Genomic DNA, 25,258 nt, shown 5'->3' with positions numbered 1-25,258 from the left:
GGGTTACAAAGGAAAGTCACAAAGCTATAGAGAAAGAGTGATTCTCAGTGTTCTATCTTGACTATAGAATGTCCTGTGTATTTTTCTAATGAAAATAACTCTACTGTAGATATTTTATTTCATGTTGTAATACAGCAGGTTGTTGACCTAATACTGAAGTGTTTCCTGGTTGATTATAAGTTGTGTAGACTTTTTCTTGCAAGTCCACAAATTGTATTTGTTAAAACAACCTTCCTGATGAATTTTATTTTTGGTTGTGCAGGTTAGCGGAGCTGATACCTCAGGACTCCTCAATAGAACTCATTCAGGTTAGCCAGTCTCAGCGAGAACACACCAGCACAGTAAGTACAACACATTAAACAGGTTCCACTGTGTTTTGACACACTTATGGTACTTGTCAAAATCTGTTGAATGCTTAGATCATAAGCAAATTGGTAAAAAAGTATGCAAATCCTTAATACATTTTCAAGTGATCCTGCTTTAGTTATTTGTGTACTGCTGAACCCAAGCAACTCGACCTTACCAGTACCCTGTATAGTTGCAGCAAACCAACCTTTTGCGATTCATGCACAAGCACTCCCGAGTCCCTCTGCACAACAGCATGCTTCGATCTTTCACCATTTAAATAATAATCTGATCTTCTATTTCTCCTTCCAAAGTGGATGACCTCGTATTTACCAACATCGTACTCCATCTGCCAGACCCTTGCCCACTCACTTAACCTATCTATATCTCTCTGTAGACTTTCCGCATCCTCTGCTACATCTATTTCTTGGTTTATTGCCTGTGCTATTGTAATGTTATTATCTGGTGGCCTATAGACAACTCCCATCAGTTTTTTTTTCCTATACTATTCCTAAGGGTAGGCATGTTAGTGTAGTGGTTAGTGGTTTTGATGTACATGTGACTAATAAAGATATCTTATCTTATCTTATTTTGTCTTGTCTTGTCTTGTAAATATCAAGGTAGATGGTGAGATGGGGGTAGGATAGAGGGTGTGGGGTTAGGGAAGATGAATCAGAATCAGATTTATTATCACTGGCTTATAAGATAAGATATCTTTATTAGTCACATGTACATCAAAACACACAGTGAAATGCAGCTTTGCGTGGAGTGTTCTGGGGGCAGCCCGCAAGTGTTCCCATGCTTCTGACGCCAACATAGCATGCCCACAACTCCTAACCTGTACGTCTTTGGAATGTCGGAGGAAACCGGAGCAGCCAGAGGAAACCCACGCAGACACGGGGAGAACATACAAACTCCTTACAGACAGTGGCGGGAATTGAACAGGGGTCGCTGGAGCCGTAATAGTGTTATGCTAACCACTACACTACTGCACTATATGATGTGAAATTTGTTGTTTTGCAGCAGCAGTACAGTGCAAAGACAGAAAATTGCTATAAATTACAAAAATAAATAAATAGTGCCAACAAAAACGGAATAACGAGGTAGTGTTCATGGGTTCATAAACCGTTCAGAAATCTGATGGCGGAAGGGAAGAAGCTGTTCCTGAATCATTGAGTGTGGGTCTTCATGCTCCTGTACTTCCTCCCCAATGTCAAGGGTAGCCCTTGACGACTTGTGCTAAGCTAATGCAGTATAGATAATGCTGCAGTAGCATGGTGATTCTGTTACTCATCTCGTAATTAAGGGGTCCAGAGTTTTGATCCGAAATGTCAGTTTATATCCCACCATAGTAGCTGGGAAATTTAAGTTTGGCCAACACATATTTACCTTTTGTCTGCAGGGTTGTAAAAGATGAGAATGGTTGATAGAGATGAGTGTGAAGAGTGGGTCAGATCAAGCAAGATTTGGCCCATTAAATAAATAAATCTGGAATAAAAAACTTGTACTGATAATGGTGACCATGAAACTACAGGGTAGGGTCATCTGGTTCATTACTATCCTTTATGCAAGGAAATCTGGTGTCCTTTATGTGACTGCAGACCCACCAATGTGGTTCCCTGTGAACTGCTTCTCTCCTCAACTCGAAGATCGACAATAAATCCTGCCCTTTCCCATAATGAAATAGTGAAAAAAATCAGTGGCTCTGCATCATACTGCTCTGAAATTTGATTCCATTGAAGTTAAAAGAACCAAAATCCAGAAGCAGAGTGCAATGAACCGCCATAATTAATTACCGATTGTAATTACATAATTACAATCGGTAGCACAAGCTACTGATTTCCACTTGCAGCATTTGTGATCTGCCTCCTACAGCAGTTTCCACCATCTCATTGCAACTGGATAATCTACAGATTATTAATGGGACTGATCCCAGCACTACGTGCTGTTATCCCAGTGCATTGGGAAGGAATGAGAGAGACTGCTACATAGAGGGTGCTTTACATAATCCCAGGTCACTCCCATTGCCTTTGCAGCTGCTATTGTAAAGTAAGAAACTTGCCAGCTCTTAAATGCATTGCATTGAATGACCAAGTTATCTATAGCCATTTGAGATAGTTGCAGAACACGACAGGAGGAAAACTTGTCCATCTGAGAAGGTCCCATTTTATCGTCTCCTGAGCACCATTGCCCTTCTCTGAAGCCAGTTCCTTGCAAAACAACAGACCACAAAGGCTTCAGACAGAAATATCAAGAGACCATTCTACTGTCAAATGTCAAGCAGCCTGCAGTGTATTTCTGAATTTGACTTCCAAAAGTAATAGTTCTGTCAGGCAAATGTAACTGTGACAAAACTGGGCTGAGGATTATCAAGCTTTAAATCTGATTTATTGACACAAATTACTTGCCTCTGAATTTAATCGCTCCACTATTGACAGTCATGCCTTCAGGTGCTAAGGCCCTAAGCTCTGGTATTGCCTTCCTTGGCCTCTTTACCTCTTACCCCTTTCCTGTTTAAGTTGGTTTGACCATTTGCCTTAAAATCTCCATACTGGGCTCAGTGTACATGATTGCAGGATAATGGTCCTGTGAAGCACTTGGGACATTTTACATTAAAGAAGCTAAGAAAATGGCTGTAAATTGTTTTTGCAGCTTAGGTACAATGCATAAATTGTATGTATAACTGCAGGCACCAGTGTGTAATGCTGTCCACTCAGCCATTGCTGAGAAGAAGAGTGAGACTGAGCCCAGGAAAGCAATCTGGAGATCATGAAGCTCAATGATACGACAGCACGGTGAGCCTCACATTTAGCAAAACACCGTGCACAAGACACATAAAAACTTCAACTCCTCCATCAAAATAACAGAGTGTTTTTACAAGCTTATCTACAAACTGCAAATGAAAGATTCTAGAGATTTAGAAACTGTTTAGAAAATGTTCATGTTTTTGGAATTGAGGCTATTAAAAGCTTAGATAAAAGTTTTAAATCTCTATTATTGACTTCTGTGAGTTCGAGACACAGGGTGCTTTATGTAATGCAGATTCCTTCTCATTCTCCACCTCACACAAGCTAAGGTTATATAAATGTTCCAATTATGCACCTTGTCCATGTATGTAAATACCCCAACTATGTATATTTCCCCAATATATATAAAAAATAACTATGTAAATACACAACCTATACACAGGCCATAACTGTGTAAATTTTACCACTATAAATGAACAAATTATGCACATTTCCCCACTATATAACTACCCCAACTATCTAAACATCCCAATTATGTTAATGTAATCTCTCCATACTATAAATATTGCACAATAAATGAGGGTTGGCCACACCAGTTCTGGATGTGAAGATCCTAAAGAAAGACTGACAAGGATGGTTCCAGGGATGAGGGGTTTTAGCTGCAAGTTCGGCTGGAGGAGATGGGGCTGTTCTCCTCGGAGCAAAGAGGATTAAGAGATTTGATGGAAGTATACAAGACCATGACTGATTCGGGCAGGGTAAATAGAGAAAAGCTGTTACCATTAGAGGATGATTCAAGAACCACAGTATACAGGTTCAAAGTGATGAGAAGGGGTACAGGAGGGGTGTGAGGGAAAGAGTGGTGATGATTTGGAAGTCATTACCTCTGCAAGTGGTGGGGACAAAGTCAGTCAAGGCTTTCAAGATGGAAATGGACAGGCATTTGAGGGAAAACAATATGTAGGGCTATGAGGTAAACAGAGGGGGCTTTGGACTGCAGGGATTGTTCTACTAGGAGCTGGCATGGACTTGAAGGGCTTGTGTGCCATAATAATTCTAAATAAGAATACAAAAGCAAGAAGCCAGAGTGGGCTAAATGGCCCTTAGGCTTTATCTTCCCTTATATAAAATCATATCTGATCTTCAAATCCATTTTCCTGCCCAATCTGCATTTCCCCTGAATTCCTTTGTGTCTAAGAATCTATCAGTTTAAGTTTTGGTGTCAAGACTCTCCTATGAAGTATGGGTTCCAAAGAGTCACAACCCTCCTGATGATGCAGTTTCTTCTCATCTCAGCTTTAACCCCTTATCCAAAATCTATATCTCCAAGTTTTTGGGTCTTTGGGCCCAAATGAGGTTCTTTAGCTGGGAATCTGTATGTGAGCTAATATTCACTCTGGAGTTTTATTCTCCACCTCAAGATGCTGCGTGTTAAACCCCCAAAATGTCCTCATCCAAACTGATGAGATGAAATATTCCTCTCTCCATGTTCCAGCATAACAAGAATGGAAATGGATGGATATTTTTGTTTAAAATGTGAAATTTATTCAGAGAACCTGCAAAGATGCCGAGAGGGTGGGATGTACAAACACTGGCGGTGATGTGAGGTGGGAGCCCTCGTGGATAGTGCAGAGAAGGCTTTAGTCTGTGCATGGGCTGTGCTCTGGCTGGGCTGTGGAATGCTGCACACAACACTGCTGCCAAGAGCAGAAAAATGTTCCATTCCCTTGCACTGACACCCTTTACCAGAAAGATCAGTAAAAAAAGGAGTCAAATGCTATAAAATGAAAAGCCTTTGTAGACAGGGGCACCCATTGGAGAAAGAATGAAGAGGTATTATTTGTAGCAACAAACAATCTGCTGGAGGAACTCCACGGGTCGAGCAGCATCTGTGGGAGGAAAGGAATTGTTAATATTGCAGGTTATTTATATTTGTGTAACATCTTTCTTAACCTTGGGGAGGTTACAAAATACTCTATAACCAGAGGTACTTTTACTATGTAGTCACTGAAGGAAAAGTAGCAACCAATTGTGCCTAGCAAGCATCCCACAACAGCAAGGTGATAAAGACTAGAGCCATAGAGTAATACAGCATGGAAACAGGCCCTTTGGCCCAACTCATCCATGCCGACTATGATGCCTATCTAAGCTAGTTACATTTGCCTGCGTTTGGCCCATATCTCTCTAAACCTTTCCTATCCATGTATCTGTACAAGTGTCTGTCCTCTGTTTTGGAAGGGATAAATACAGGGCAGGGCAGGAAGAATAACTACCCTTCTCTTCATCTATATAACATTATGTGATTTTTTTTTAAAAATGACTTTCTGAGGGACATGATGGGGTATTAGTGTGACATATATCCCAGAAACATTCCATCTTTGTCTCGAATCCCAATACCATCTCCCCCCACCGTCCCAACTACTCATACAGAAGCAATAACAGAAAATACTGTAAATACTCAGTAGGTCAGGCAGCATCTGTAAGAAGAGAAACACAGTCAACGTTTCAAGTCAGAGACCCTTTGTCAGAATGTTCTGACTCTGTTTCTCATCCCACAGATGTGGCCTGGCCTGCTGAGTGTTTCCAGCATTTTCTGTTTTTGTTTTAGATTTCCAGCATCTGCAGCTTTTTTAATTTTCACAAACTTGTATACTTTCTGCACACTTTGTGCCAAATGTGAATGTGAGTACCAAAGTGGCACCAACATTCTTGGCCTTGCTTTCGATCAAAGTGACATTTCTGTGAAACATCATTATCCCATGTGAAAAGAGTTTTCTAATAGTTAGATAGAACGATTTCTTCTCATCTTACCCCTGACCTGGGATTTACTTTTCCTAATGATGACAGGAATATCAACAACCTTCATTTAACCTTCATTGCACTCAATGTCAGCAAAACCAAGGAACTGATTATGGACTACAGGAAGGGGAAGTTGGGAGAACACACACCAGTCTTCATTGAGGGGTCAGCAGCGGAAAGTGTGAGCAGCTTGAAGTTTCTGGGTGTCAATGTCTCAGAGGATCTATTCTGGGCCTAACACATTGATGCAATCTTGAAGAAGGCATGTCAGTGGCTCTACTTCTTTAGGAGTTTGAGGAGATTCGGTATGTCAACAAAGACTCTTGCAAATTTCTATAAATGTACAGTGGAGAGCATTCTGACTGGTTGCATCACTGCCTGGTATGGAGGCTCCAATGCGCAGGATCGCAAGATGATGCAGAGGGTTGTAGACTCAGTTAGCTCCATCACGGGCACAACCCTCCCCACCATCGAGGACATCTTCAAGAGGCAGTGCCTCAAGAAGGTGGCATCCATCACGAAGGACCCTCACCATCTGGCACATGCCCTCTTCTCATTACTGCCATTGGCAAAGAGGTACAGGACCCTGAAGATGCACACTCAATGATTTAGGAACAGCTTCTTCCCCTCCCCAGCTTTCTGAACGGTCCATCAACCCATGAACACCATCTCGTTATTCATTTTTTTAGCTCTAGTTATTTATTTTGTAATATATCATAATTTTATGTCTTTGCACTGTACTGCTGCTGCAAAACAACAAATTTCACAATATATATGTCAGTGATAATAAACCTGATTCTGATTTTATATAGCGACTTTAATTTAGTAAAACGTCTCTAATTGTTTCATAGGAGCTCTTATCAAACAAAAACACTGATTCAAGGAAGGAGACATTTGAAAGTGTGCATAAAAGCTTAGTCAAATACATGGAATTTAAAGAAATAATGTCCACTATTTCTTGCAGATGACAGTTCTGAGATTTAGTATGAAGAGGTGGCTGACTTCTAACCAACTCCCTTACCCTGATTGAAGAAATGTTTCCCTTGACATTCTTACATAAGGGAACAGTTTAAAAGGAGCAATCTAAATGTCACTCACTTTCCATGAGCTCCATGAATATCAAGAATCAGAGTGCCAAGGGGGATGAATTTTACTTTCCAACAAAAAACTTATGGGACATTATTCAAAGTCTATGTGGAATATTCCAGTTACTTACAGATAATGATTACCCAAGTGGGCATCTTTGAGTACCTTTAACACCGCCAACTTTTTAGTTGGGTCATTTGTGCCTACCCGGGTTGGCAGTGTAATGTCTTCAGAATGAAGTGGAACATACATATATAAATCCCAGAGGTAGAGTTTATTTACAAGATAATGTACTCTTTAATTGTTGACTCTCTGAGCTCTTGGTGCAAAATTGAATGTGCCAGGCTGTCTGTGAAACTGTTACATTATTTGAGAAGCAGACGCAATACATAACTGCGATCAAATCTTAATATAAGCACATGCATTTCCATGCTTCAAGAAGCATGTTCCATGATTAAAAATACCTTACGCAGTGCTCCACCCATTCTTAAACCAACAATAAAGTACGAGTAAAATATTGATATGTACATTTAATGAACAATAATTACAAGTGTATTCTAGTAACTAATTTTAATTTATTTCAGTAATCAATTTTTGACATCTTTCTACTTAGTCTTTTTTATTTCTAAAACAAGCTTTAGTCAAAAAAATATATAGAAGAAATACAAAACAATACATGGCTTTCTTTACATCAGTGATATCGTCCTGTCTATACATCGTATTGTCAAGTCTATACATTTGTAGTGTTGTCAAGCTAATACATTCTATGTACAAAGCACCAATGTCACTCATTTGGCCTCTTTGCTCTCCTAATGGTCTCCTTTATTGCACACACCCCAACTGTACGGATCAGCACGATGATCAAGAACAATGATAACCTTATTTATATAATGTGCTCACTGTAACAAAAAGTCCCAAGTCACTTACTAGACCATTATCAAACAAAATTTGATATGAGCCAGATAAGAAAATATTGAAGATGGCCAAAAGCTTTGACAGAGAATTGGTTTTAAGGAACTTCTTAAAAGAGGAGATGGAGTGGGGGTGGGAGGTTAGGGAACTCTAGAGCTTGTGGGCTTGGGAGATGGTGGCACAGCCAGCAATTAAATTCGGGGAAGATCAAGAGGTCAGAAATGGAGGAGAGAAAAGATCTCAGAGAGCTGTGGAACGTGGCAGGATTACAGAGTGGAAAGGGTTACAAATGTGGGTGAGGATTTTAAAATCACTCCCTTCCTGGACTGAGGGGAACAGTAGATCAGTGAGTACAGGGGTGATGGGTGAGTGGGACTTGGTGTAAATAAGGGCATGGGCAGTAGATAATCTCAAATTTTTGGAAAGTGTAACCTTATGATGTTGGCAGCCAATAGTGCAGAACCAACAGATTCTTCCTTGAAACGGGAAAAACGCCCGAAGGCCACAGAAAGGCTTTTACCATCCGGAGTGATGAAAGTCTTGTCAGCCTCCTTTTGTTCATCGTGCAGGTGTTGGACTTTTGTTTTCTTCCCTTTCATTTAGACACTATTTGTGTTTCTGTCAGCAGAGGAGAAAAGACTTCTCCCGTTGCTTTGTTTCTCTTTCCTAGCCATCTATACTTTTTTTTTGCAAAGCTTTTACTGTTTTCCAAATAAAAGCTGAGTGCAAAAAACATTGGAATTCCTGCAGGCATTTTCCAATCCACCTTTGTGACCTCCTTGAGTCTTTGTTTAATGTGTCATGGTGTTGATGGCCTTTTGGCTAATTATTTCATTGCATTCTTTTTACAACTTTTTCTTTTATTTACATTTTCCCCCACAACAACTTTTGTCAGCTTCTCCTCACCCAAATCACAAGGCCCCACACCTGTATGTTGAACTCTGGCCCTTGAGTCAGAAAGTTGCTCATTGAAACTTCACTAGAGCTCATAACCTGCACGGATGCTCCTGTGGGATTGTTCTGGTGTCCTGGTCAATATTTCCTCCCCAGTCTGAACCCCACAACATAGATAATCCTGTGTGCAAAATGACTGTCATCATTGTCTATACAAAGGTCACTGCAGAAGGCATTAAAGAGTTAATTGCCTAGTGCGGACTGGAATTACATATGGACCTGGATAGATAGAAATCATGGATTCCCTTTCCCAAAGGGCATTATTGAAATAGTTCGGTTGTTGCGTACTTGGCTGCTTTCACAGCCACTTTAGCCATGAACAGTCCCCGTATTGTGGCAGGATGTAGAACTTGCCATGACATGGAGAGGTTGAGGCAACGAACAAGGACGCATTTGGGAATAACCAGACAAACAGAAGGTTATGCTGCTAGAGCTAGCTGAATTTGGATTGTAGAAGGCTAGTGTGAAGCATGTACAAATGTACAGACTGGTTGGGCAAATGACCTGATTCTCTGTTGAATGTTCTTTGAATGTAAACAATTACCAGATGTAATTTAATCTGAAAATTTATCACAGTGGAAACTGAGCCCCAAAATTCAGAATGACGGGTCTAGTATCACAAGAACTCTCCTGGTGTACAGTTCATTATTAGGTCTGACGCATACTTCCTCCCCTATTCTCAGGACTTCTCATCCAGAAGGAATGAATGTCCCCACCATTCTGGCTCTTCTGTAACTTAAGGCAATGTGGACCACAAGCAATTCAACTCGAAGGAGGTTGACTCCGCATAGGAACCACGGAAGAAATTTACTCATACTCTATCAGGGTTGAAAGATTTCAGTGAAATGGAGAGAGTTTGGGAACCTGATATTCAAGTCAAGTCGACTTTATTGTCTTATGCACAAGTACAGTGAGGTACAGGTACAATGAAAAACTTGCTTGCCATAGTATTACAGGCATGTAGGTTCAGACAACGCAAAAACATAAATTATACAAACAAGATTTGATAGAGGTGCCTCAAATTCATGGTTTTAATTAATCAAATAAGCAGAGGGTATTTCCAAGGGAGGAAGGGGCATTTAACCAGCTGATGTGTATTCAAGGTAAAAAAAAAGTTAACATTAAGGGTAAATCAATGCGTGATCAGTTATTCTGATCTGAAGCACAGTATTTGAAAGAGCGGTGCAGGCAAACTTAATAATAGCTTTCAAAATGGAATCGCACATTGACTTATAATGGAAAATTTTGTAGGGCTGAGTAGAAAGACCAGGGCAGTGGCATTATTTAGAGAGCTAGCAAAGGCAACTTGGGCCAAATGGCCTCTTTCTGTGGTATTTATGATTTATTAATACTCTCAATAGCAATCTTGAGCATGAATGTGGTTCCTGGCTCAAATCCTTGGGTAACAAACAGGAGTGAGAGACCAGCCTGATATTTCTTTATCCTCCCTTGTCCAGGGATCAATGGGAGCACTCAATCCACTAGGATTAGCAAACTCACTGTAGACTCAGGATCAAAACTTGAACCTTCAAGAGTTTGTGAAAGCCGATCAAACCGGTTTATTTCTGAACTAACAAGAGTCTTCCACCTGCAGCATTCACCAGGAGGAATCTCTTGTATGCAGGAAAGAAATTCCTTCACAATAGGGCTTTATGGCACAGGAGCATTTTAACACACCTTGTTCTAAGCAGGGATTCAGGCTAATTAGACTGAACACAGGCAGGGTTTGAACTTCAGGATGCCAATGCATTTAAGAAGTAAATCTAATGACACAGCAAAACATACTCTAAACCACCATTAAAAGTCTTCTTTCTCTTCTTTTACTAAGGCAGGCCCTTGAGGATTGAAGATGACTTGCTTCATCCAGTTCTGAGTGGGGAAGATGCCTGTCTGTGAATGCTTTAATGTATGGTGGCTGCTGCACACCAGCCTCACACGGACTTGACAGAACGAGGTGTTGGCCCAATGACAAGGGGGTACAAAGTGACTGAAGACCAGATTTAGTGTACATGTCCATGCACACACACAGCACACACACACAGCACACACATACACACACACACACACACACACACACACACACACACACACACACACACACACACACACACACACGCACACACACACACACACAAACACACACACACATGGATATGCACATGCACATGCACCCACACACACAGGCACACACATGCAGAGGCACATACAAACACACACACACACACACACATGCAGGGGGCACATACACACACACAAACACATGCACATGAACACACACACAGGCACACACACACGCAGGGGGCACATGCAAACACACACACATGAACATGCACATGCACACACAGGCACACACACACAGGGGGCACATACACATGCACACACAGACACATGAACATGCACACACATGCGCGTGGGGGCACATGCACTTACACACACAAACACACACATGAATATGCACATGCACACACAGACACATGGCACACATGGGGGCACATGCACTTACACACACAAACACACACACATGCACATGCACAATACAATCTTGCCCACACACTTGTCCTCAGCATCCTCTCCCTCCTTCACTCTCTCTCTCTCTCTTTCTGTCCCCTTTTCCGTTACTACCTCCCTCAGTTGGATTGCTCCCTCTCGGCTCCGTTCTCCTCAGTCACCTCCTCCCCTCTTAAACCCTCCCCCCTTCCTTTTGCTTACACTTCCCCCAGGTTCCCTTCTGACCTCTTGCTTCCAAATGCTGTCTGCTTGCTCTCTCTAAGAGTGAGGTTGCCCACCATCCACTGCTGCTCACCCTACTCAAGGTCTCTCCTTGATTCCTGATCACAATCCACCCACCCCAGTCCTAGCAGCCACTCTGTCTGAAGTCTACAGCCTACCCCAGATCCTGGACCTCTCCCAGGAATCCTTGGGGGGAATATTCAGCCTCTCCTGGTGCTGCCCACTGTCAGCAGATCACAGTCTACCAGTTCTCCGGCGGTCTGGTGGGTCCAATGGTTGCAGATTCATCCTCCGGGAGTTGGGAAGATCCCAGCCAGACATGATCATCACTTAGTGACCCTAAACACAGGGGTCTCCCCCAAACCAGGCTGTTTTTTAAACTCAATGGGCCCTCTCCTCCTAAAACTCATGTTTCCCTGAGTTAGAAAGTAGTGTGGGAATGGAGACACTGTGAGCTTAAAACAAGCACAGGAATCCAAGGCTATTCAAAGTAGCCTGACTGGAGAGGTGAAAGTAAGCCAGTACAGGCCAGTGTGATGTACCAGTAAGAAAGCAGCAAGCACGACATGTGCAATATAACCATACCAGTATAAATTTACATGGCTGTATCAATAAGAAATTTAACTTACTTTTACCTCTCACTGACTGTTGTGCTGAGTGGCAAAAGAGATATAGTGACTCCATGAACTTATAAGAACTTCAGAAACAGGAGCATGAGTAGGTCACAAGGCCCCTTGAGTCTAGTCCACAGCTCAATGAGGTGGCTGATCCTCACTCCTCTGTTTGATTCCCACATCCTCCAACTTCCATGATGTCCAAAGATATATCATTCTGAATATAGTCAAAGATTGAGTATCCATACCCCTCAGAGGGAGATAATTCCCTTGACTATGCTTCCTTGTTCTGAAATCTCCCACTAGAAGACACAACCTCTCACCATGTACCCTGACATTCCCTATTGGAATAAAGTGCTTCAGTGAGATTCCCTCTTATTCTGCACTCTGATGGGTCATGGGCAACTTTCCTCAATCTCTCTTCATGGGACATCCTTTTCATTCCACAAATAATCTCCTGAAGCTGCCTAACACTGACTTCAAGGCACTGATGCTTTGGAAAAGCCCTTCTACCTTTCTTTGCTCGTCTCGACATCTCCATGATAGCAGTGTGGGAAGAGATTACTAGCTTTGCAGGATCACTGGTAACCTAATGGAGTAGTCCCCTTCTCTGTTCTAGAAACCACTTGATGTTCACACTGCTGGTTCACTCCACAATGATCTAGTCTGCCATCTTCTTGCCCATGTAACAAAGATAGTAAACAGAGCCGCTGAAGATTCCTGCTGGGCTCTGGGAGTCAAGAGCACCTGATATCCTCCAACGCTTTCAAATCCTTCTAAAATCTCACCCTTCCTTCAGGCATGGAGCATGTTTTTTCCCTATATCTATTGTGTGTTTATATCAGGATCTTATTGGACAGCAGAGTTATGTAATGTGACTGCTTCTGCAAGAACATAACAGTTTCACAGACATTCAGTGTGCAGCAACTGCTTAGAGACTCAACATGCAAATAGCTTGTATGCTGTCTTTGAAGTAAACATCCACCTCTTTGGATTTATATTTGCTGTTTCAAAGCATTTTGGAAACATTATGCCTCTCCTTTCTCTAAGCTTCTCCAACCTTAAAACACTCTGCAATCATTGCTCTCCTCCTTTATTTCTACCCATCATTGGCAGCTATGCCTTCAAACCTTGAGAGTCTGGAATCCTCTTCAAAGTCAAAGTCAAAGTTGAGTTTATTGTCAAATACACAAGTACATGTATGCACAGGTGCAATGAAAAACTTACTTGCAGCAGCATCACAGGCACATAGCATCAGATACACAACATTCACAAGACAGATACAAATTAAACATCAATTATACACAATTTTTACAAGAAAGAACACAGTTAGAACAAAAAAAAGTCCATTGTAGTGGTAATAGTTTTCCTATACCAAGGTTGTGGAGATTAGGGTTGTGCAGATTTGTTCAAGAGCTGAATGATTGAAGGGAAGTAGCTGTTCTTGAACCTGGTGGTGTGGGACGTCAGGCTTCTGTACTTGCTGCCTGATCGTAGCTGCAAGAAGATGGCATGTCCCGGGATGGTGGGGATCTTTCATGAGAGATGTTGCCTTCTTGATGGTGGGGTGGGATGTGCCTGTGGGCTGAATCCATTACTCTCTGCAGCTTCTTACGTTCCTGTGTATTCAAATTGCTAATCTTTCTCTTACTAACCTTTCTATAATGGTCTTTAAAATGCTCCATAAAACCCATTTCTTTGGCCAAGTATCTTTTTTAGGACAAGGTACTGCACATGCTAGAATTCTGAATAAAATAATGTTGGAAATACTAAGGAGGTCAGCCAGTATCTGTGGAGGTAAAAATAAATAAAGTTAATTATTTAGGTTGATGTGAGGTCATTAACCTGAAATTCTAGCTGTTTCTATCTCCATGGATGCTGCCTGATCTAATGAGTTTTCTGTTCTACCTCTCATGTTGTTTGATACTCACTCCTGTGAAACACTCTCGGATAGTTTGCAAGAGGTGCTGGATAAATGTGAGGGAGATTTTGATGCTGAACTCAGGTATCCATTGTTTACTTCACTATCCTAGGCAGTGACAACCAGAACTATTTCATCATGGAACACCACGAATCAGGTTAAAACCTGTTCACACCTGATGTCATGTATGCACATTCTCCATCAGGGGTCACTGCAAGGCTAGAACAGATTGCCCCTCATTCTTTTTCGTCCAAGTTTGTAAGGTCCAATTGTTGTATCCTTGCTGTGGTCTTGGCAGGAATGAGCCATCTCAGCAGGAATAGAGGCCAGTGCTTTACCTTGGCTGGTGTGGCATCTGTGTTTAACTCTAATTGTCATTGGAAAACCTCCACATGGAGCAGGTCGACAGCCAAGCAGAGGGAGGAGACCAATTTGGGAAGAAAGTTCAGACCTCAGGTTTTGCTCCAAGGGCCAATGGATCCAATATGTGCACTAAATCCAATTGGCATAAGTGGCTGTGCTTTGCTCTCAAGGTTTGCTTGAATTAACAACCTTATCACATTGTCTTAATGCTCTAGTTAATTTACATTAGCTTCTTAATTCCATTATACTTCTGTTTAAGGATGGGTAACTAACATTAGACACAGATTTCCTATAACCGGTCTGTAAACTTTTAACAGTTTTGAAATAGTCTTAATATCAGATTTTTGAGCCAGGATTATCTGTCAAGATAACCATGATGTGAATGGCACTCAATATTATTTTTGGGTGGATTTCACAGCGACTTTAGATGAAGGGCAGACACAGTGTTGAAACACAGATAGCCAAACACAGATAGCCAAACAGAACAGTTCCAATCTTCCACCAACCTCATCTCTCCAGTTTTACCAGCTTGTTGCATTTTCCCAGCAATTGCCCATCTTTCCAATGATGTGCTCCATGCAAAGCCCACCAGTCGGCCTCAGCGACATCTTGAACCATGCATAAGCCATCCTTGGGCAGTGAGCAGGTGTTGCAAGGTCTGCCTCTCACCAAAATCATGGGTCTCATGTATTGCAGCACAACCCATTTCACCACCTCATTAAGCAGGAGATCAGAAGGACGAAAAGTGATTTTATTGAAGCCTATAAAGTTCTGAGGGGGCTTGGCAGGGGAAATGCCAAGGAGATGCTTCCCCGTGCAAGGTCAGAATCAGAATCAGATTTATTATCACTTATATGACGTGAAGTTTGTTGTTTTGGAGCAGCAGTCCCATGAAAAGACAAAATGACTATAAATTACAAAAATAAATAAATAGTGCAAAAAGAAAGGAATAACAAGGTAGTGATCATGGACCATTCATCACCGAGGGGAAGAAGCTGTTTCTGAATCATTGAGTGTGGGTCTTGAGGCTCCTGCACTACTTCCCCAATGGTAGTAATGAGAAGAGGACATGTCCTGAATGATGAGGGCCCTTAATGATAGATGCTGCCTTCTTGAGGCATCGCCTCTTGAAGATGTCCTCGATGGTGGGGAGGGTTATTCCCGTGATGGAGCTGGCTGAGTCCATAACCCTCTGCAGCCTCTTGTGATCCTGTGCATTGGAGCTTCCATACCAGGCTGTGATGCAACCAGTCAGAATGCTCTCCACCGTACATTTATAGAAATTTGTAAGAGTCTTTGGTGACATACTGAATCTCCTTAAACTCCTAACGAAGTAGAGCCACTGGCGTGCCTTCTTCGTGTTGGGCCCAGGATAGATCTCCCAAGATGTTGACACCCAGGAACTTGAAGCTGCTCACCCTTTCCACAGCTGAGCCCTCAATGAAGTCTATATTCAATTCCTTTGTCTTGCTGACGTTGAGTGCGAGGTTGTTGTTGCAACACTACTCAACCAGCCAATCTATCTCACTCCTGTACGCCTCTTCGTTGCCATCTACCAACAACAGTGGTGTCATTCGCAAATTTATAGATGATGTTTGAACTGTGCTTAGCCACACAGTCATGAGTGTAGAGAGAGTAGAGCAATGGGCCAAGCACGCATTCTTGAGGTGCGCCTGTGTTGATTGTCAGTGAGGAGGAGACGTTATTACTGATCTGCACTGACTGTGGTCTTCCAATGAGGAAATCCAGTCGCAGAGGGTAGTCTAGAACAAGAAATTGTTCAATCACTCAATGCAGCTGTAACAGCCTCAAGTGGAAGAGTGTTGATTGCTGGCAATCTGGGATGATAACTCACTCTTACTGTGCTGAGTCTCGTTTCTTCAGGTTGTGAATTTTTCAGGGAGATTTTTTAGAAAACTCAAGATGGAAATTCAGTGATGATTAACTATCCACCTGCTCTTCTCCCCTTTTGATATTTGTTTCATTAACTAAATGTCATGTTGGAAAGAGAGTTTAATGGGCAGTGAAAACTCCAGGTGAATATTTCCAGCATCCTCTTTTACTTCGGGTTTCCAGGAACTGCGTGGCATCAGCATTGTTTTTACTCTTTCGCCTCTGCTCTTATTCATATCTTTCTACCTATTCATCTCCAGACAGATTGTCTGTGATTAACCAGCCTTCACCATTCCCTCAGCAGGCACCATCACCACTTGTGCCATTCAGTCTGTTGGTCTCCACCCTATCATAGACATTTCTTTTGTTCTCTCCACCTCTCCCCTTTCTCTGCAACATGAGACATGTTTGATTTTTATCTCCTAGTTCTGATGAAAAGCCACCAACCTGAAGCGTTAACTGCCTCTCTCCCCACAGATGTGGCAGGAATCACTATTTCCAGCACTTTCTTTTTTTATTTCATATTTCCAGAACTCCTAGGTATTTCAAATACTCCAGTAAACACTTACATTTGTGACCAATTGGAAATTGCTAAATTTTATCTTACATTTTCTTTCTGTCTTTTTTTTCCTTTATTTCTCTTTCTGTGTATAACTACACTGAATTCACTCTCTTAACTGTACTGTCCTTTCTATGTTTATTTTGCAATTGTTTAATCTCATCGATAGAGCAGATATTACCCTGTTCACTCAGCTCCCTGATCTGTCTTCTCTCACTGCACCATTATCAGCTCATACTTCCAGTAAGTAGCTGGGAGGTCCGTGGGCCAAGTGACCTACTCCAGCTCATATTTCATATTACCTGTGCACATTCAATGTTCACATCAAGTGAATGAAATGCGTTAACTTAAGCTGACTGCATGTAAACAACATTTCGCTTCCCCTCTTTATTTTGTAGATCTGTATCCTCTGGTTACCAACTCACCTTATAGTTATTCTAACTTGTAACTTTTTGTTCAGTTTTCTTAAACCTCCTGCAAAGAAAAATATCCAATCCTTGAACAAAAGCCAAGACTTGCACTTCTATGGATTTTTCACTGGAGAGCTAGCCTGCTGAACAGTACATGTTGTGGTCCACAGACTATCAGTGGGATCTCTAGTCAATTATTTCAAAGGGACATTCTACCCAGTGGAGTACTTTTGAAGTGCAGTCGCTGATATAATGCATGAAACACAGCAGCCAATTAGTGCCTAGAAAGTTCCCACAAATAAACATTGAGGTTTCCATTTAGGGCTGAGATGAAGAGAAACCTCTTTACATAAATGGTTGTAAACTTTTGGAATTCTCTTCTGCAGAGCACACTGGTTTCTCAGTCATTCACTCTGAACCAAGGGATTATGGGATTGGTCAGGAAAGTGGACTTGAGGTACAGGATTGTCCATGATCTCTTTGAATGGCAGAGAGGGTCCAAGGCCTACACCTACTTCCATTTCTTATTATCTTAGAGCTTAATGATCTGATAAGTTGCATTGGTGATGTTGGAAGAGGAAGAAAAGCCAGCCAGGACAGGAGAGAGCTCCTAAACACTGATGTAGTAATGACTGAGGATGTAATTGGATGTTTGCTCATGAGTCACTGATAGTTTGTGGGCAGAACGTGCACTGTTTGATAGACTGGGTCTCCAGTGAACTCCGCACTGCTTGGTGATCCTCAGTGCAAGGGAAGTCAGGTCATAGCCCCCACACAAGCTCATGGTCTAGAATGTTTGGTTCTCCTAGGGGACTGACCAAGAAGTCCTTAGCCTCAAGACCATCCCCATGCCAAATAAGGATATAGCTGAGAAATGTCTCCAGGTTTGCTCATGCCAATCAGCTGGGAGGAAGGGTATATTTGGAAAATATCAATAAACTAATCTTGCAGACACAAGAGGTTGCAGATGCTGGATTCTTGAGCTAAAAAACAATGCTGGAGGAACACAGAAATTCGGGCAGCATCTGAGGAGGGAAATGGATGGTTGACATTTCAGGTTCAAGACTCTTCATAAAGAGAGAGAGAGAGAGAGAGAGCAGTTAAAAGAGGTGGTGGCAGAAAGGGGTGGAGCAAGTGCTGGCAAGCGATAGGTGGATCCAGGTGAGGCAAATGGTGGAGGGAAGGGTGGAAGTAGCGACAGAGGCTGGGAGGTGATAGGTGGAGGCTACAAAGGGCTGCAGATGATGGAATCTGATAGGAAAGGAAGGTGGAGCATGGAACCAAATAAAGCAGGTGGTGAGGGCAGGTGGGAACAGTAGGGAGAGGGGACCCAGTGGGAGGAGTGTCTGGGTGAGGGGCAGATGGAGGGGGTGGCAGAGGGGAAAGAAACAGGGTAATGGGGGGCTGGGGTGGGTGTAGGAGGAACTGGGTAGATCAGGAGAAGAGAGAAAAGGGACAGAGAGGGAGCAGGTCATCTGAAATTGGAGAATTCAATGTTCATGCCGGTGGGGTGCAGACTACGCAGGCAGAATATGAGGTGCTGTTCCTTTAATTTGTGTTCAGCCTAACCGTGGCAGTGGAGGAGTCCAGGCCTACCCAGTTCCTCCTACATGCACTCCATCTGCACATTACCCACTCACTCCTCGCACGGGGTCCCCTCCCCCAACTGTTCCCGCCTGCCCTCCCCACTTCCCCTTATTTGGTTCCATGATCCACCTTCCTCTCCTATCAGATTCCATCATCTGCAGACCTTTGTCATCTCCACCTCTCACCTCCCTCCTCTGTCTGCCCATCACCCCTCCTCAAATTAATCTTGCAGCCTGCTCTACTCTCTTCTAAAATACATCAAAATATTCACCCCCCACAAACCATGACACAAACATTCTGCACTGTATTCCTTCCTTGATTCCAATTCCACCCCCCCCCAAACTCAATTCCCAATGTGCCCCACTCCTCTGCTAGAACCTCCCCCCACCTCAGACCCACCCCCCTCCTGACTTTCCCCCAGCTCTTTAACTCCCCAAGACCCAGACTGAGCCAAGGCCTTGTTCCAGGTCACACTCAGTCAGACCCTCTCAGCACTCGGCAGTCCGGGTGCACCAATAGACCCCAGTGGAGCCTGGATTGGTGAAAGAAGTGGTCACCCAACATAGCACAGGCCAGGAAATTCAACGTCTAACAGTGTGGTGATAGTCCCTTTCATTGGGGTGGTGGGGAGGGTGGGTGGAGACTGCAGAAGGTAGCAGCCTTTTTTTTACTTAGCTTTATTTCTGGTCAAAAAGTAGCCAGATCGAAGCTAAGTATGGCAATTACTTCTCCATTTAAAAAATTGTCTGTGAGTTGGACTATTCAGCCTAATACTGCCGTATCTTTTCCCGCCCCCTGACAAGGCAAAGGGGTAGGGGGTGGTCAGATTGATGTCTCATCCAAAAAAGCAGCACCATCAAATACTCCCAGACTTAAGCAACGATCCAAAGTCTGCAGGAGTAGGACATGAACCCACAACCTTCCAACACAGAGACCAGAGCCCTACCCACTGAGCCACTGCAAGCTGTTAAGTGGGAATGAGACCCTCAGAATAAACACAAAACAAAGAAATTGTCTTAAAACAAAAGAAAGTGTTATGCCTTTTGCTTTGGTTTTGATATCAGAAGATTTCTGCTCAGAAAGCAGGCCCCTTCCTCCTCAAAAACAAAATCTGCCAGCTTTCCCTTTTCTGCAGCATACGATATTTTTCCCTCTCCTAGAAACACTGACGATTCAAAAAATCATAAAGCAGCTTTATCCCACACACATTCTCACTGCAAGGAATTTACTCACCTTAATATTTGCCAGGCCTCATTCTTGGCACAGGCCCCTCATAAATAACTCAGTTTTTTTTCAAATGCTCGCGCAAAGGGGGCGTTACATGGATTGAGGAATTAAAGGCTCAGTCTGTGCAAGGTGGAACATCTGTACTTGCAGTATTTCACATGTCTGGCTGAGCACTTGGCCAACATACCCAGCTGCACAGAGACTCAATGAAGAATTGTCCTCTGTAAGTGAGAGTGTCGGCAATCCACGAGATACACTGGTGGACATTGTAGCAATCTGCTAAAGAAGCGATCACCAAGATTTCAATGATGGATTATAGGAGGGAAGTTAAAATATGCAAAACAAAATAAAAGATGGAGGCAGATTTCCAAGCTTTATATTAAACAACTCATAAAAATACTTAAAGCACACAGTCTCCATTTTGTGTGCATGACTGACTCCACGCTCTTGTCAAAAATAGAAGCGTTCTTAAAGGAGTTGTGTTTTCTTTATAAAGAAGTGAATTGGCCCATGTTCTTGAAAGTAATCAAGGTGCATGTATTCAATACTGGAAGTGTTAGCTGTGGTAATAATATCTCCTCTGAGCCAAAAGTTCAAATCCCACTCCAGAGACTTGAATCACAAACTCCAGGCTGACACTCCTCTGCAGTACTGGGGAAGAGCTGCAGTATCTTTCAGAAGCAATGTTTAACATGTTCTGTCATGTTGGTGTTTCAGCACTGTTTTAAAGAGAGAGGAGCTCTCCCTGTTGTGTAGGTCTATGTTTAGCCTTCAATCAACATTACATTGCTGAAAATCAAAAGCCCTGCAGATGCTAGAAATCTGAAACAAAATACAAAATGTGAAAACCCTCAGCCAGTCAGGCAGCGTCTGTGGAAAGGGAAACAGAATTAAAGTTTAACGTCATCAGAAAGATCTTTGACCTGAACTGTCACCTCTGCTTCTCTCTCCACAAATGCTGCCTGACTTGCTGAGTGTTTCAAGTAGTTTCTATTATCACGTTGCTGTTTGTGGGAGATTGATGTGTGAAAATTAGTATCACATTTCTTATAATGGTGACTGGATCTCCAAAGTACCAACTATAGTATTAACTATTCAAGGGTCTTGATCCGAAACGTTGACTATCCCTCTGACTCCACAGATACTGTCTGACCCGCTGTTTCTAGTGTTTGTTTTTGTTTTGCGACAATTATCCAAGGTTATTCTGACACCGCCGGCCCCCCCCCAACCTGTGATCTTTAGAAGGACGAATTCAGCTTGCCCCTTGCACACACCATATCAAATTACCTCCAAGTTGGACAGCACCCTGAGTTGTAAATATATCACCATTCCTTCACTGTTGCTGGAACTCCTCACTCCCACCCCGCCAACAATGCTGATGGATGTACCTACACCAGCAGTTCAAGGAAACAGCTCATCACCACCATCCTGAATTCAGTTAGAGATGGGCAATAAATGCTGATATTGACAGATACAACCAGAGAATAAATATTGAAAAGATCCCATTTCCATTTTCCACCAGGCTGATGCTGGGGAGATCACTTTTTTGCTGTCCGGAAGGAACTCTGTATTCTATAGCACCATTCACATCTTTCCAACATCCTGAAATGCTACTAAGTCAATGAATCAGTTTTGAAGTATAGTCACTGAAATAGAATGTGCTCCAAGGAGCAATAATTTATTCATGCAGGTGCTGTGTGTGTTTTTGAACATCCCTGATTATGTTACTCTGGATATCTTTGGTCTCTACAGGGCAAAGCAGGATTAAGACCCCTATCACATGCCAAGTGTTTTCTTCTTGATTCGTCCTATTGATGCTTGACTTTATTTATATTGATAGTGTTTCATTCAAGCCATAGGCTTTGGCAGCTGAGCAGATGGGATTGTTCGACAGAAACTGCCTGAGGCCATCCATACTGGTGCAAAGATATGATTATCAATAAGTCAAAGCTAAAAGCAGATGATTTAAGACAAAGGTTTTGAAATGACAGTGAACTTATTAAAAACAGACTACAAAAACCTTCAAATGAATAAACCAAGTGTAAGTACAAGAGGTTGCATAAGTCCTGTTATGAATTACCAGTTAGACTAGACTTAGGATGATTTCTTGGACTTTCCTCAGTAGGGTCCATTACCTGTATTCACTGCCTGTGTTCCCCATTCCATAAACTTACTTTCTCTGGATCCAAAGGCTGATCTCGTTGCCCACACCAGTCCTAGAATGGTGGCAGAGCCTCCAACAAGGTAACAAAGCGACAAGAGTGGGCTAGAACCGGACTTCCTTCTTCTTGCAGAGGGTGGTAAATCTCTGGACTCCTCTACTGTGGAGGCTAGTGAAGATCTTTGGAGGTATTTAAAGAGGAGATAGATAAAAGATTTTTAAAAAATCAAGGAATTGAGTCACAGAGGTAGAGTTGAGGTCTGGGGCAGATCAGCCTTGATTATACTGAATGGCAGTTCAGGCTTAACAGGCTGAGAGACAGTTTCAGTGTACCATATCCACATCCACTCCAGGCTTCTTAAGGAGCTGATCCTGAAGTGTTAAACCAAGCTTGGACCATTTCTCTTCAGAAAAAAAGTTTTATCATTGATTCAGTGAAATATATATTGAATGTACAATAACTGTGTCCAGTTTGCTCTTTCCCTGGAGCATGCATGATGTATGTTATCTTAAAGCAAAATATGAAAATGCTGTACATCTGAATTTGTCTGATGTGATCTAAATTGCTTCAAGGACTTTCTCAAAGTCTCCTTGAAAAAATTGTTACACTCTGATTCTCAGGAATCCCTGGATTATAGCCACTTAAAACTGAAGATGAATAACTGGAAGGCACTTTACACCTTGAGTCTCTATTGTGAAGGTTCTCTGTTGTATGCACCAAATTTACAGTGCAGTAACAGCAACTTGTTGACATTAGTGAAACCAAATTTCAGAACTACATTCAACCTGCACATACCGATTGCTCCTTGCCATGTCTGTCATATTTAAAAAAGGGCAAATTTCTAGCCCAATATCCTCTAAAAATGTTTTAACACTTTGAAACAGTCTTAAGAAACCAAGTCCCAGGGAGCAAGTTCTCAGTTGTTCAAGGTCAAACTTGGATCATTAACCCTTTCATCCAATGAAGCATAATGAGTACCAGGGCTTGCATGGATTAAAACACTTTGGTTTAAAGCATTTTAATCCATGCAAGCCTAATTCCCAGAAATCAGGGAACGCAGAGGTGGAGTTGAGTGAGCAGATTCATTGTCTGCACCTGAATGGTGAGGCCCAGGTTCATCAGATTTTGGAACGTGGCGCTCATTTCATGAAACCAGTACTGCCAGCACAAAGCAAAATCAGCCCATGTGTGAGTGGGCCCAAGGAACACGCCAGAGAGTGGGGATCAAAGGGAGGACAGGGGAAATCAGAGATCAGGAACAGGAAGTCTGGCTTTAGATTTTTTCTTTTATTTATTTGTTCACCGGGTATGGACGTTACTGAAAACACTAGCATTTATTGACCATCCCTATTTGCCCCAAATCTAAGAGTCAACTGCATTAGTGGGAACTGAATCATATGTAGACCAGACTGGGAAGAGGCGGCAGATTTCCTTCCCTGAAGGACATTAGTGAAACAGATGGGTTTTTACAACAACTAATAGTTTCATGGTTACCAATGCTGACATAAGCTCTTTATTAAATTCCAGATTGTATTTAATGACTTGAATTTAACTTTCCCCAGCTCTGTGGTGGGATTCAGACTCACATCTCTGGATCAATAGCCCAGAACTTTGGTTGCTAATCCAGTAACTTAACCACTACCAGAGATAATACTAGATCAGAGGTAGAACCCCTGATCCCTTGACTGCCTTACCTTGGAGCTGGGTCTGGCAAGTGATTCCGAGGCCAAGTTTCCCTGTGCACTCAGCAGTGGTAAGTCAGTCCTGCAGAGAAGACCAAATAGGCCTTTATTTATTCCTACAGGGTTCTGAATCCCTTTCTCGGGCAAGGGTAAAGGACACATATTTTTGACCTCACCCCAATATGGCAGGAAGCACACTTCCTCCAGGGATATGTGTATCTGCTTTCCAACCGGTGTACTGGGGCCTCAGTATAGACCCATTTCATTAAGCCTCAAGCCTCCATGCAGCATCTTTGACAAAGCAAAATGTCCCATGGTGCTTCATGGAAAATTATCTTTTATGTTTCTTACCGTACATTTTTGGGAGGCACCTGATGTATACTTTAAACACAAGCTAAAGATGTTCAATACCGCAGGACCTTTTGCACACTTTGTGATGTGTGTTTTGATTTCTCAAAGTTTTTAACTGAAACAGCTGAAATAATTGAAAAAGTTTAACTAACCCAAGCCCTAGGGGTTGTTCATAACCCACATTTTTGCAGGTGTGAAGTGAACACTCTGATTTTGCCACACAAAAAGTACAGACAGAAATGTGAAAGTAGTTTTTAGCAAAGTGCCCTGGGACAATTTACTTCATTAAGGCATTATAAGCACAAAATTTTAGAATACTGGAAAGTTATTTCTTTCTCTAGCTATCTGTTTATCTAAACAATCTAACTATCAATCCATTATTAATATCTGTCTACCTCTAGCAGTAATATTTATCTATCTTTCTATCTGCTGATCTATTATTAATCTTTCTTTATCTATCTCTAGATGGCAATATTTATCTACCTATATAATATTCTTTATCTCTTTCTCTATATGTTGGCTCTTGCTGTCAATCTCTTTCACTCTTCTTCCCTCTATTCCAAGAAGCTCACTGGCATAGAGTGTCTTTACGTTGGTGAGCCAGACTGCTATGTGTGGGGGTGCAGCAGATCACATGACAGTTACTCATTGGTTTTTGGTTCATTTCTGGCTCAAAGTTTACATGTCAGAAGGATAAGTAGTGTTCTTTAATAAAGCTTGCAACTTTCAGAAAGAATTGACAGGGGAGATGCTGTTGGCTCAGGCTGGAGAATAAGATAGGATAAGGCCTTGGAATAGGGTGGCAGCTATTGAGATGGAGACAAGGAGAAATTTAATCTGTCAGAAGGCAGTGAATCTTTAACATTTCTCACCCCCCAGAGAGCTGTCGGTGCTCACTGCTGAATATATTTACAAC

The 25,258-nt window shown here is 42.2% G+C and overlaps 1 protein-coding gene across 2 annotated transcripts in view; it reads left to right on the top strand.

The window, feature by feature from the left end:
* The window catches only part of hsd11b1la (hydroxysteroid (11-beta) dehydrogenase 1-like a), a 115,503-nt gene extending 108,242 nt beyond the window's left edge, over positions 1 to 7,261 (top strand). Inside the window, exons 9-10 of one of the 2 annotated variants that reach the window (XM_052037944.1) lie at positions 263 to 341; positions 6,856 to 7,261. In XM_052037944.1, the coding sequence (XP_051893904.1) occupies positions 263 to 313 (51 nt within the window). In that variant the 3' untranslated portion in view covers positions 314 to 341; positions 6,856 to 7,261. The remainder of the gene's footprint in view (positions 1 to 262; positions 342 to 6,855) is intronic. The other variant, XM_052037942.1, reaches the window with a different exon arrangement.
* Positions 7,262 to 25,258: the final 17,997 nt, after the last annotated feature.

This window comes from Pristis pectinata, chromosome 24 (genome assembly GCF_009764475.1).
Source record: "Pristis pectinata isolate sPriPec2 chromosome 24, sPriPec2.1.pri, whole genome shotgun sequence".
In the NCBI taxonomy this organism is placed as follows: Eukaryota; Metazoa; Chordata; class Chondrichthyes; order Rhinopristiformes; family Pristidae; genus Pristis; species Pristis pectinata.
This window is presented reverse-complemented; position numbering and strand designations above follow the sequence as displayed.